The sequence below is a fragment of the Stenella coeruleoalba genome (genome assembly GCF_951394435.1).
Source record: "Stenella coeruleoalba genome assembly, chromosome: 6".
Classification (NCBI taxonomy): domain Eukaryota; kingdom Metazoa; phylum Chordata; class Mammalia; order Artiodactyla; family Delphinidae; genus Stenella; species Stenella coeruleoalba.
Genome location: NC_137151.1, coordinates 127,217,943 through 127,230,929, shown reverse-complemented (window position 1 = coordinate 127,230,929; position 12,987 = coordinate 127,217,943). Strand labels below are relative to the sequence as shown.

Genomic DNA, 12,987 nt, shown 5'->3' with positions numbered 1-12,987 from the left:
TCCCCAAATTTCATTTCTCTCCTCACACAGAAAATTACTTAATTGTATTTCCAACCTTTTTATTTACTTCTGAAGGTCCTGTTTTCGTAGTCTTAATTTCCAAGGACTCTTTCTTATTCATTAAATGGTCCTTTGAAAAAAAGCTACTTCACTTGCTCGTGGGTGAGTAAATTTCCTTTCTGAGGATATTCATTACAAGGTGTTGAAACATGTTTGTTCTTCTCTTCCTGCTTTGTCTCTTTCTGCTGTGCTCCTTTTCTGTTTGCTTTAGTCTCTGTATTGCTTGCTAGAGGCTGTGGTCCTGTTTCCCCAGCAGAGGACCCTGCCCTCTTCCCTGGCAGCCAGCAGGTGGGGGCCCTGCAGCAGGAGGAGGAGGCTGGGGTCCCCCACTACTGGGCATCTTCACTGGGCTTTTCACACCCACCTTCAGCTGGTCCTCAGAACTCCAGGCTGGACCAAGCCTCACTCTCCCAGAGGGTAGCCTCTGGCCTCCTGCCTGATGGTGGCATGGGGTGGGGGGGCAGGTCCTGGATATTCACCGGGTGGGGATGGTGGTCTCGGGGTCTTCATTACTCTGCTGGGGCTGCCATAACAAAGTACCACAGACTGAGGGCTGAGACAACAGAAGTGTATTGTCTCACAGTCTGGAGGCTGGAAGTCCCAGATGTGCAGGGTGGTTCCCTCCAAGGCCGTGGGGGAGAACCACTGCCTGCCTCTCTCCTGCCTTTTGGCGGTTTACCCCCAGTCCTTGGCTTGTAGACCTCTGTCTTTGTCTTCACGTGGTACTCTCCGTGTGCGTCTCCTTTATAAGGACGCTGGTCACCCTGGGCAGGGCCCACCTCACTCCAGTGGGACCTCATCTTAACCAGTTACAGTGCCAGGACCCCGTCCCCAAATAAGGTCACGTTCTGAGGTCCTGGGGTTTAGGACTCAGCATGTGAATTTTCAAGGGATACAGTTTAACCCATGACATGGCCTGACCCTCCCTCTGCTAACTTTCCACAAACACCTGTTTTCGGTCCCACCCAGCCGCTGACCTTCAGAGGCACCTGGAGTCTTTCTGGGTCCCAGAGAGCGAATCGGCTGTTTCTGGTTAGGCTCCAGCTTTCCTAGGCTCCTCTCATCCCGTTGGCGTTCTTTCCTAAAACTCGCAGCATTTCTCACCCGCAGCTGCCCTGCTCCGTTCCTCTTCCTGTGGACTGGTTATCCGAGCAGGTGTCACGGCCGGAAACATCTGCGCTGCCCTTGTGGATATTGTTTCTAACTCGCGTCTCCCTTTTTCCCAAGGTGTCTCCTGTGCCCGCTGGGGCTCCCGCCGCCACTAGGAGTGACCCACAAAGTCCGCAGAGATGGCTGGGGCCTCAGTGAAGGTGGCGGTGCGCGTCCGCCCCTTCAATTCCCGAGAAATGAGCCGCGACTCCAAGTGCATCATCCAGATGTCCGGAAGCACCACCAGTGAGTATCGCGGCTGCTGGGCCCTCGGGGCCGTGGCTGCTGGGCCCTCGTGGCCGTGGCTGCTGGGCCCTCGGGGCCGCCGTGGCTGCTGGGCCCTCGGGGCCGTGGCTGCTGGGCCTTCGGGGCCCTGGCTCCCTCCTGGTCCACCCGGGGTGTCGGTCTCCTGGGACTGCAGTAACAAATGACCACAAACTGGGTGGCTTAAAACAACGGAAATTTATCCTCTCGTGGTTGTGGAGGCCAGAGTTCAAAACCGAGGTGTTGACAGGGCCACACTCCTGGAGGAAGATCCTTCCTGCCTCTTGTGGCTTTTCCAGTTGTGGCCGCCAGGTTGGCCTGCGGCCGCATCACCCCAAACTCTGCTGTCATCACGTGGCTTCTTCCCTGCATGTCTGCGTCTTTGTGTGACCTGATGACCATGGGACGTACCCTAATCCAGTGTGACCTCATTTCAACAACTGACTACATCTTCAAAGGCCCTGTTTCTCACGTTCTGAGGTTCGGGGCAGATAGGAGTTCTGGTGGGGCCGCTTTTCAACCCAGGGCACAAGGTTCCTGTTTCTTGTCTTGTTTCAGCTGCGTTTTACTTTGTCTGCTCTTCTGTTTTGTTTCTAATTGTAAGTCATCTTAAGCCTTTCTGAGAAGTAGGAGGCCTGGGGTCAACAGGATGAACAGGGAGTAGGAAGAGACAGAATGGCAATTTCGAGAAGGTCAGAAGGACAGGCATGGCCTCCAGGGCCCCTCTAGTGCGCAGGACCCGGCTGCCGGAGCCGCAGAGAGGACTTAGCCCCGAGCCTCCCCTTTTGCTCTTTCTGGTGCCACAGACTTTGTCCTGAGTTGGGGCACGTTTGCAGAAGAGTGGACAGAGCCCAGTGTGCAGCTCAAGGAGTTCTCAGCAGCACCCCACTGCTGAGAACAGAGCGATGCCGGCACCCGGAAGCCCCCCTCCCCGGCCCCACCCACCCTTACCCACAGGGGAGCCAGCATCCTTGCTTCTAACACTAGGTTAGAGGCTTGTTTGGGGTCCCCTGGAAGTCAAACCAGTGTTTGGCATCTCCTGCTGGTCAAGAGCCCACCTCCACGCTCGGTGACTTAGAGCAAGAATTCGCCGTCCTCTCTCCCAGCTGTGGGTTTGGCAGGGCTCAGCCGGGAGGTTTGCGCCTGGAGCTGCTGCCGTCGCCGCAGGCTCCCGTGGTGCGCCTGCACCTGAGTAACCCCACCCCTTCTGTCATCCACCGGGTTGGAGGGAGGGGCTGCCCCAGGGGAAGGGCGCTCAGGGCTGATGGCGGCTGCCGCCCTAGGCCTGTTCTGGGGCTGAGGCTTCGGGCGTGGCTGGGGGTCTCTGCAGGAGGCCCTGGAGCAGGTTGTGGAGGCCCCACTCAGAGCCTGTAGGGGGTCTGTTGGGCATATCTGGGGGCTCATAGTGACTGTGAGTGGTGCTGCCTCTGCTTGGTCCCTGGAAGCAGAACTGAGGTGAGGATTTGGGTGCCAAGAGCTTATGTGGGAGGTGGTCCCTGGATGCACTGCGGGGGTGCAGAAGCTGCGAAGCAGCAGGTGAGCAGGTGGCCGCCACGGGCAGCGGGGGCTCAGCTCGCTGGGACCCTCTGAATACAGAGTGCACCTCTGGGCTGTCCTCCCCAGGAAGCTGGGGGTCTTGTTCAGCTGCTGCCCAACGCGGGCGGAGGGTCCGTTCAGGTCCTGGCTTTCTTGTATCTCCAGCCTGGCCCCCTCGAGGCTGGAGAAAGTGCTCAGGAGGTGTGACTCAAGCCTTAAGGTGGGAAGCCAGGGACTGTGACCGCAGGTGGGAGCGTGACCCTGGGTGGGCAGGCGGCATCTGCACGAGGAGCTGATAGGGTTGCGGCCACATCGCTGTTGGGTGACCCAGGACATCAGGAATGGCTGTGAGAATCCCCGTCCATGCTGGGTCAGGCCCCAGCGGCATAGTTGCCACCTTAGACATTAGCTGGGGGTCTCGGCTTGAGGGGCTCACAGGTGACCAAACCCTACGGGAACCTGTAGAATGGACAGAAAGAACAAAGGATCAGAGGCAGACCCTGTGTCTCCCCTGGAACTTGGGGGCGGTCCAGGACAGGGTGGGGCAGGTGTCACAGAAGCAAAGAGCTGGAGATGATGTCGGGCTGCACTCAGGGGAACTTCTGATCCACCTGGGGCCTGAGAGACAGAGAGAGACAGAGACGGAGAGAGAGAGAGACACAGACAGACAGAGACAGAGACAGAGAGAGAGAGACAGAGAGAGAGACAGAGAGAGAGATAGAGACAGACAGAGGGAGACAGAGAAAGACAGAGAGACAGAGACAGAGAGAGAGATAGAGACAGAGATAGAGACAGAGACAGAGACAGACAGAGAGAGATAGAGACAGAGAGACAGAGAGAGAGATAGAGACAGACAGAGACAGAGACAGAGAGAGAGATAGAGACAGACAGAGACGGAAAGAGACAGAGAGACAGAGACAGAGACAGAGATAGAGACAGAGATAGAGACAGAGACAGAGACAGAGAGACAGAGATAGAGACAGAGAGAGAGATAGAGACAGACAGAGACAGAGACAGAGAGAGAGATAGAGAGAGAGAGACAGAGATACAGAGAGAGAGATAGAGATAGACAGAGAGATAGAGAGAGAGACAGACAGAGGCAGAGAGAGAGATAGAGGGAGACAGAGTTAGAGACAGAGACAGAGACAGAGAGAAAGACCAGAGAGAGAGAGAGACAGAGAGAGAAACAGAGATAGAGAGAGAGAGACAGAAAGAAATAAAGAGAGAGACAGAAAGACAGAGAGAGAGATAGAGAGACAGAGAGAGACAGAAAGACAGAGACAGAGAGAATGACAGAGACAAAGAGAGACAGAGACAAAGAGAGACAGAGAGAGACAGACAGACACAGAGAGAGAGGCAGCCCCCAGCACAGGGAAGCCTGCCTGAGGAGTGGCGTCGGAGGGCGGGGTGAGCTCTATTCCGGGAGGTCCTGGGCCAGGGGCTAGGGCGGGGCAGGCGGCTCCAGAGCCAGCCGGAGGCAGAGGCTCACAGGAGCTGGGTTTGGGCAGCAGCTCACGGTCGTTTTGTCAGGGTAGGAGCTGATCTGCCAGCCCTGTCAGCGGGGGCGGTGACGTACTCCTTGAATCTCAAAACGAGGGGCACAGCAGGAGACCCCAGTTCTTGGAACGTGCCACCTGGAATCTCCACTGTGACACAGAAATTAGAACGCTTAAAAGTCGTTTAAATTCTTATCCTGTAATCATGGCCTCGATAACAGCGCTCTTCATCTGAAACACAGCAAATCTAGCAGTTCTGTGAGCCAACCAAATTGTACGTGATGTGTGCTTCTGTCCCTACAGCTGGGACCCTATTTCCAAATAAGGCCACTGTGAGGTTCCGGGAGAACACTGTCCAACCCAGGACAGTGCCTGGAGGGGAGGGACCCGCCCAGACCACAGGGTGATGTCTTCAGGGCCGCGCCCCCAGCCTTCCAACTGGACCCTGGCAGGCTGGGCCCAGTGTGTGCTTTCAGGGAATGGACCACCATTCTGGAAGGTCCACCGGGACCCTACTGACCAGCAGCCCCCGTGCGGTCTCAAAACCTAACCCACCCGAGAAGTCGGCCCCATTTGCCATCACTATTCTAGAATGTTCTGGGCTCCAAATACAGTGAGACTGGGCCTGGGAGTCCACAGCAGGCAGCTTGGTTTTGCCAGGAGGTGGTGACGCGGTGCAGGCCTTTCTGTTAGCGGAACGGCTCCACACACGTGGTGTCAAAGGACGGACCCCGGGGGCCAGCAGAGTCCTGGTCAGCAGCCTTGGTCGACGGTGCTGGGGGCCTGCCGCCACTGGCTGGCCCCAGGCCAAGATGCCCCTGTACTCCCTGCCTTGAGCTGCCTCTCCCCGGGGGCCACTCGTGAGAGTCGCGACAGGCTCTCCACTTGCAGGGTTAGGGTTGGGGTTAGGGCTGCCTGCGCCCCTCAGGGTTAGGGTTAGGGTTAGGGTTAGGGTCAGGGTCAGGGTCAGGGTCAGGGTCAGGGTTAGGGTTAGGGCTGCCTGAGCCCCTCAGGGTTAGGGTTAGGGTTAGGGTTGGGGTTAGGGTTGGGGTTAGGGCTGCCTGAGCCCCTCAGGGCTGAGGTGCTCCCACGGCCCAGGTGGGGAAACGAGGCCTGGTGGGGTCAGGTCAGCACACATCGCTGAGCTCCAGCCTGCGCCAGGCTCCACTCCTGGCATCGGGCCCCACGGAGCAGGGCAGAGGCTCTCACTGCCCTGGGGGTGACGTTCCAGTGGGGACACGGAGATGGAACTAGACGGGCCGGTGACAAGGGCCACAGATCGCAGTCAGGCAGGCAGTGACGGGCGTGGGGGGCCTTGCCGGGGGCGTGGAGCGTGGGGGCCAAGTCAGGTCAGTGGGAGGAGCCGTCGCTGAGGGTTCATGAGGACCGGCACGGCCCCGTGTTGAGAACGTCCCCGAGACTCCCGACACTGAGGTCTCGGTCTCCGTTTTCACGAGGCCCCTCGCTCGCTCTCTCTCTCCTCTCACACACACACACACACACACACACCCCTGTCTGCCGATTTCCGTGGTGTCAGTGCTCTCCCCACGGTGCAAGCTACCCAGGGTTTAACCACAGACCCGTGGAATTCCGCAGAGCTGGGCCACGGCTCCCAGAAGGGCGGGCGCCGCACGCGGCTGTGGGGTTTCAGGCTCTGAGGACACGGCTCCCCTGCTTAGCTGCTCCCGCCCCCTGTTCCAGCTGGGCCCTCCCAGCTGTCGCCTTTGTCCTCTGTGCTCCTGCAGCAGGGGCAGAGGGCACGGAGCCCCCCGCTCAACAGCCCGCGGTCCCGTCCCCCTCCTCAAGCCCACGGGAGGAAGCGACCCGAGAGCTGCCCGGGAAGCCCCTCGCCACCAAATCGCCTCAGTGCCAGCAGGGGGCTGCCGTCCAGGCCTAGTCCAGGCAGGTCGCCCTGGTGAGGGCTCCCAGGCGTCGGTGGAGAGCAGGCCTGGGGTGGAACCTGGGGAGCGCTGTCCCCTCTGGAGCGCAGAACCCCATCTGTGATCACGGAGACACCACAGGACCCCCGCAGGACACCTGGGGGTCAGGACCAGGGCAGGGGTCAGAGCCACTCCAGGGGACCCCGCCCAAGGGGGAGGGGGCAGGTGACAGCAGTTCCCGCGGGCCAGAGCAGCTCTGCCTGGTGGTCCCCACTGCGGGCTCTCCTCGTGGCCCACTCCGCGTTCACTGACCCTCGCAGCCGGCTGTCCCCTGCCCACCCAGCGTTCCTTGAGCACATCCGTGCCCCGTCCCTGGTGGGGGGGTCGTCAGGGAGCTCCCGGTCCACACAGGGTATACAGCAGACGCCCCGGCACCAGGACACAGTCAGAGCAAGGTCAGCGGGGGGGCAGGTGTCGCAGCCCGCGAGCAGGAGTGGCTGGGTGGGGTGGGTGGAGGTGGGGCACTGGTGGGCGCCGTCGGGGGCCCTGCCCAGGTTGCCTGCGCTCCGGAGACGCCATGACTGTCGTTCCCATGGCGCCGGCGTTACCGTGTTCGGGTTCTGGCGGCCGCATCCCCAGGTCCAGCAGGAGTTGAAACCGGGATGGCGAGGTCTCCTCTCAGCCTCACTCCTGGGGCCAGCATGGACGTGACCCCCTCTCGGCTCCAAAGAAAGGGCTGTGATGGTCAGTCACCTGCTCCCTCCTGCCGGCCTCCCGAGGGTGCCGGGTCATCTCCCAGAACCCATAAAGGCTGGGGTCTGGGACCCAGAGCCGGTCGGCTCCTGCCCGCCAAGCCGTGGCCCGGGGCAGCTACCGAGTGGGGTGAGGCTGTGGGAGTCCCAGCGTCCCAGGGCTCCGGAGCAGAGCACCGTGGACTGGACGGCTTAGATGGCAGCTCCTGAGGTGCTACGTCCCCGATCAGGGTGTCGCCGGGCTGGTGCCTTCTGGGGTCCAGAGGGAGAATCCATTCCCTGCCTCTCCAGCCCCGAGTGGTTTTCTGGCAATGCCGGCATCCTCTGGCTTGCAGAAGCACCATCCCAGTCTCCCCCTCCCCCTTCACATGGCCTCCACGCTACGTGTGAGTCTGTGTCAAATTTCCCCTTTCATGAGACACCAGTCATGTTGGATTAAGGCCCCCCTGACTCCCGTATAACCTCGTCCTTACCAGTTACGTCTGCAAGTGTGTAAATAAGGCCACGTTCTGAGGTCCTGGGGGTTAGGACTCAACATGGGAATTCTGAGGGGTAGAATTCAACCTGCAACAGGGCCAGGGCTTGTGCCCTTGGTGTGAGTTACAGGTCACCCTGGACATGTGCTGGTGGGGAAGGGTGGGGTGTCCTGGAGTCCAGAGAGGCGAGGCCCCCAGCCCACTGCAGCTGGGGAAAGCCAGTCCAAGGGGTTGGCAGACACGTCTTTCATCTCCAAGTAGGTGGGGGAATGTGGCCCTCAGATGGGATGACGTGGAGCGGTGGCCTGGAGCCCTCTCCCACCAGGACAGCCCAAGTTCCTGGTGGAGGTGAAAACCCCCGGCCAGGTGGGCCCTCGGGGGTCCTCGGGGTCCTCTACCCACACAGACATCGGGGGTTCAGACAGCGTCCCAGAGGGCAGCCTGGCGGGCGCGGGGGCCGCAGCCCCTTCTGCCCAGCCACCGAAGACGTGCCGCCCGCTGGGCCCGGGCCTCAGGGAGCCGAGACCTGTCCAGGGCCTGGGAACATGGGATGCCTCAGCCCTGCCTGGGGGGCTCCCAGGGTGCCCAGCAGGCCCGGCGGTGTGTGCCGGTGGCATTGCTCCTCCTTTGATGAACCGACGTTTTGTGAGCACCGCCTCCTGCCAGCCCAGGTGCAGCTGCTGGAGGAGGGGGACGGGGTGGGAGAGGACCTAAGCAGAGGACAGTCCCACAGCCCCTGAGAGCAACCTGGACGGGACCTGCAGGTGCCCCGGCAGGAGGAGGGACACGTGTGGTGTCCCTGCGGGGGGACAGCCAGCGCGCCCCCGACACGGATGAGCACGCGGGCGTGATGGGGCCCCGAAGCAGCGGGGACGCTGCTGTGACTGTGCTGCGCCCCCCAGCGCTCGCATGCAGGGCGGACAAGACAGACCTGGGCTGGGGGGAGTGGGGTGTGGACCCGAGAGGTGGGACGGGCCAGGGGCTCGAGGTCTGACCCAGTGCCTGTGCCAAGGGACTGTTCTGGGCTGCCTTGGCGGGGGTTGGGGGGAGGTCAGACAGGGTAGGGGGCAGAGATGGCTGGTCTGCCTGGAAACAGGGCCCTTGTCGCTGCCCATCGGCAGGGGGGCTGGCTTTGTTGGGGCCAAGGCCTCTGAGGACCCCGCCTCCCTGCCCTGGGGTCCCCCTCGGGCGGGCGCATCCAGGGTCAGCCTGTCCCTGCAGCACAGCGCTGAGCGCCATGCCTGTCCCCTCCCCGCAGCCATCGTTAACCCCAAACAGCCCAAGGAGGTGCCCAAGAGCTTCAGCTTCGACTATTCCTACTGGTCACACACTTCGGTAAGCCCAGGGCTGGGGTTCCAGGGGGTGGGCTGCTGCTCGCTGTGCGGCCCTCAGCCAACGCCTTGACCTCTCTGCGCCAACGGGCGAGGGACCACCCCGCTCCTCTGCAGGGCCGACTGGGAGGCGGGGGCGCAGGTGAGGCCTGTGGGGAGGGGCCTGCCTTCCTGAGCCGCCTTGTGTGAGCTGTGACATACACTGCCCAGCTGCGGCAGGGACCAAGGGGCCATCCGCCCACTGGGGGCAGTTTCCCAGGGTCCTAGCCGTACAGCCGTTTGCCTGCCAGCCTCTCCTCTTCCCCAGACACCCCAAGCTCGGTGTCCGAAGCGGAAGCTGCCCCCCTGGCGCCAGCCCCTGCACGCCCTCCCCCGCCCCCTGGAGCCTGGGAGAGCCCCGGCCTTTGCGCCTCCCCATCCCCCATCGGGCCTACACCAGTCCTCCCATCCCCCAGCCTCCTGAACCTGAGAAGGTGTCCAGGCCCCCTGCCCCAGGGCCAGCGCCCACCTCGGGTCACACCTTGAGTGCCTGGTCCCGGGACGGCCCCAGGGCTCCCCATTTCACCTTCCCCATCCAGCCCCGCCCCTCACGTCGTCAGGGTAATCCTGGGCCTGCCTAAAGTGACCGCTGTCTTCAGGACAGCGTCCAGGGGTGATAGCCAGGACCATGGACTCCTTGGGCCCCTGCCCTGCTGCCTCTCCAGCCCCACCTCGTCACCCCCACAGCTGCTACCTTGAGCACCACGTCATGTACCCCCGCCTCTGGGCCTTTGCACATGCTCTTCCCACTACTAAAATGCCCTTCCACTCTGTCTGGCCCTAGACTGGCTGGCTCCTCCCACCCTTCCCTCCGGAAGCTGCCTCCCGGGCAGGACTATTTCCCCTCTCCGGGTCTCCTGTGAGTGGATGGGCCGGGCAGGCGTCCCTCCCCACGGTGCTGTGGCCCTGGCGCCCGGAGGCCCTGGGTGCGACGCAGGCTCTCAGTGAGCATCGTGGGCCGAGAGCCCAGCACGGCAGGCCCAGCCCCCTGCAGCTGCTACCCTCCTTGTCCCGCAGCCGGAAGACATGAACTACGCCTCGCAGAAGCAGGTGTACCGCGACATTGGCGAGGAGATGCTGCAGCACGCCTTCGAGGGCTACAACGTCTGCATCTTCGCCTACGGGCAGACCGGGGCCGGCAAGTCCTACACCATGATGGGCAAGCAGGAGAAGGACCAGCAGGGCATCATCCCGCAGGCACGCGGTGGGGGGGCCGGTGAGGGGGACCAGCAGGGCATCATCCCGCAGGCACGCAGCGGGCGGGGGGACCCGGTGAGGGCAGGACAGGCAGGCGAGCACAAGCTGAGACCCGGGAGAGCAGGGGGCCGGGAGGGAAGGTAAAGCATGGGGGTGGCGGGGAGGGCAGGGCAGGAGGGGCAGCGTGGGGCAGACGGGCTGTGAAGGGGCTGGAGACCCAGATCCGAGGGTGGGGAGCTGCGGGAGGGCCCCAGGCCTGGGCAGTGCCCACCATGGTCACACCCATAAGTCAGGGAGGCTGGGACAGCTGCTGGTAGGGGCCGACTCTTCCTGGGAGGGCTGTGAGGGCTGGAGTTCCCGGCAGGGAGAGGCCCGGGACAAGGGGACGCCCACGGGGTGGGTCTCCGAGCCTGAGCTGGTCAGTACTTGGCCTGGTCAGGGCAGGGAGAGTGCTGGGTGGTCTGTCGCATGGCAGACCCTCCGCCTCATGCAGGCAAGGATGATGCAAGGAACAGGAGGGGATCAGACGTCAGCTGGGGCGCCCCCGAGTTAGCAGAAGACAGTGGCTCCTTGGCTACAGGCCGTCTCAGTGCCTTTAAGGTGGAGCGGGAGGGTGCGGGAGGGGCCCGGGAGAGCAGAGTCCAGCCTGGGTCGCAGGGGCCACAGCACCTCGAGGGGTGAGGCTCTGGGCACAGCCCAGCCTCACGTCTGGTGGTGTGCTCTGTCCCTGCAGCTCTGTGAGGACCTCTTCTCCCGAATCAACGACACCACCAACGACAACATGTCCTACTCCGTGGAGGTAGGGCTCTCCGTCACCCGTCCCTCGGAGCGTGGCTTTACTGACTTAAAGCCAGTGCCCGCCACCGGTCTGTGCCCTTAGCTTGTCATTCACGCGTGCATGTGGCAAACGTGCCAGCCCACGCCGGGCACAGGAGCGAAGGGCAGTGTCCGCTCTGCAGTGTCTGCTGAGCAGCTGCTCCGAGCTGCGTGGCCCGGGTGGCCCCGCTGTGACCGTGTCGGGTGAGCCCCCGGCACGGCTGTGTGTGGGGAGGGCCAGGCAGGGGGTGGGCTGACACCCCCACTGACATGTTCGTGCGGGGGGCCTGGCCGCACCGTGTGCTCCCCCCCCCCCCCGAGGTCCCTGATGTCCTCGCTGCCCCGCAGGTCAGCTACATGGAGATCTACTGCGAGCGTGTCCGTGACCTCCTGAACCCCAAGAACAAGGGCAACCTGCGCGTGAGGGAGCACCCGCTGCTGGGGCCCTACGTGGAGGACCTGTCCAAGCTGGCTGTCACCTCCTACAATGACATCCAGGACCTCATGGACTCAGGGAACAAGGCCCGGTGTGTGCGGGGTGACGTGCCCACCCTCCCTGCCCTCCCCCTCCCACCCGCGCAGCTCCGAGTCTCTCCGAGGAACACCTGTCCTTGGGGTGCCTGTTGGTATCCCCATGGGGTCTGTCCAGCAGCCCCCATGGAGGTGTGGGCCTCGTGGGCCTAAGGACATCAAGGGCACATGCCAGCCCATGGGGGCCTCCAGCTCCCCCAGGAAGGGGACGCTGTCGCCTACACAGGGTCTGCTCCTCGTGGGGGGTCAGGCTGTGCGCCCTGGGGGGTGGTGGCTGCCCTGGGTGGGGCCAGGCTGTGAGGACCAGCCCTGCCTGCTTGGAGGGCAGATGGCCCTCTGGACGGGCATGTGGGGAGGGTCGGCCACAAGGTGCTGCCGGCCACGAGCTATTGGTCTCCGTGACCACGCTGCCCTGGGCTTCCCAGCCTAGGAGGGTCTGCCCTGGTTGTCGTGGCAACAGTCCCCCTGCCTTCTGCCACGCAGGGACTCGCGGGAGGGTGAGGATCCCTGGCCAGTGGCCTACCCTGCACTCAGTAGGGGTCCCCGGGGGCTCTTCCACCTCTGTGGAGGCAGCTGTCGGGCAGCGAGCCCAGCCTGGGGGCTTCCCTGGGGGCTCTGCACGGCGGCGACATCGGGACCAACCACTGGCTTCCGCTTGGCAGCCTCGGGCCTTCTCCCCCAAGGCCGTGCTGGCCCCCCCGGATTGGCCGGTGTGGATGGACAGTAGAGCCCCCTTTCCCTTCTGGGGGCCTTTCCACGTCACAGCCTGCAGGCCGCCGCCCAGGGGGCTCTGCTCAGCCCCTGGGAGCAGGACATCCCCAGTCACGGGGCCCCGAGTGCCAGGCTCGAGTCGGGGCCGAAGGAGCCGCACCGGACGCAGTGGGGCAGGCAGTGTGGGCCCTGCCCGAGCCCTACAGGGGGCACGGTCGCCACCAGGCCGGGCAGGGCGGCCCCGGGAGCCCGGGGAGCTGACGTCTAGTGACCTGGTCAAGCGGGCCGGCAGCACCAGCGGCCCACACGCCCGACCACGGGACCCTGGGTGACAGTGTGTGGCTTCTGTTCCCCAGGACCGTGGCGGCCACGAACATGAACGAGACCAGCAGCCGCTCCCACGCCGTCTTCAACATCATCTTCACGCAGAAGCGCCACGACGCAGAGACCAACATCACCACAGAGAAAGTGAGTTCAGCCTCGGCGGGCGGGGCCCCGGGCCGGCGGGTGGGGAGGCCCAGCCGGGTGCCGGCCCGTGAGGCGTGGGCGCGGGCCGTTCCCTGCCCAGCCCGGGCCTCGGTGAGGGGCTGGCCAGCCCTGCGAGACCACCTCTTCTCGGTGTTTGGCGCCACGTGGCTGGGGAAGGGACTGAGTGGAGGGGCCGTGGACCCTGGAACAGCCTCCTGCCAGGCGGTTATGGTGGAGACTGTAGGCCCGAGGAGGGACGTCTCCGGGGCAGCCCCACTGGC

The 12,987-nt window shown here is 63.3% G+C and overlaps 1 protein-coding gene across 2 annotated transcripts in view; it reads left to right on the top strand.

Annotated features, from left to right (window-relative positions):
• Nucleotides 1–1,349: 1,349 nt before the first annotated feature.
• Nucleotides 1,350–12,987, top strand: part of KIF1A (kinesin family member 1A) — a gene marked incomplete at its 5' end in the record, with an annotated part of 66,091 nt that continues 54,453 nt past the window's right edge. For both annotated transcript variants that reach the window (XM_079923609.1, XM_079923608.1), the window contains 6 exons: nt 1,350–1,455; nt 8,872–8,948; nt 10,001–10,180; nt 10,914–10,979; nt 11,345–11,523; nt 12,595–12,706. In XM_079923609.1, the coding sequence (XP_079779735.1) occupies nt 1,350–1,455; nt 8,872–8,948; nt 10,001–10,180; nt 10,914–10,979; nt 11,345–11,523; nt 12,595–12,706 (720 nt within the window). The remainder of the gene's footprint in view (nt 1,456–8,871; nt 8,949–10,000; nt 10,181–10,913; nt 10,980–11,344; nt 11,524–12,594; nt 12,707–12,987) is intronic.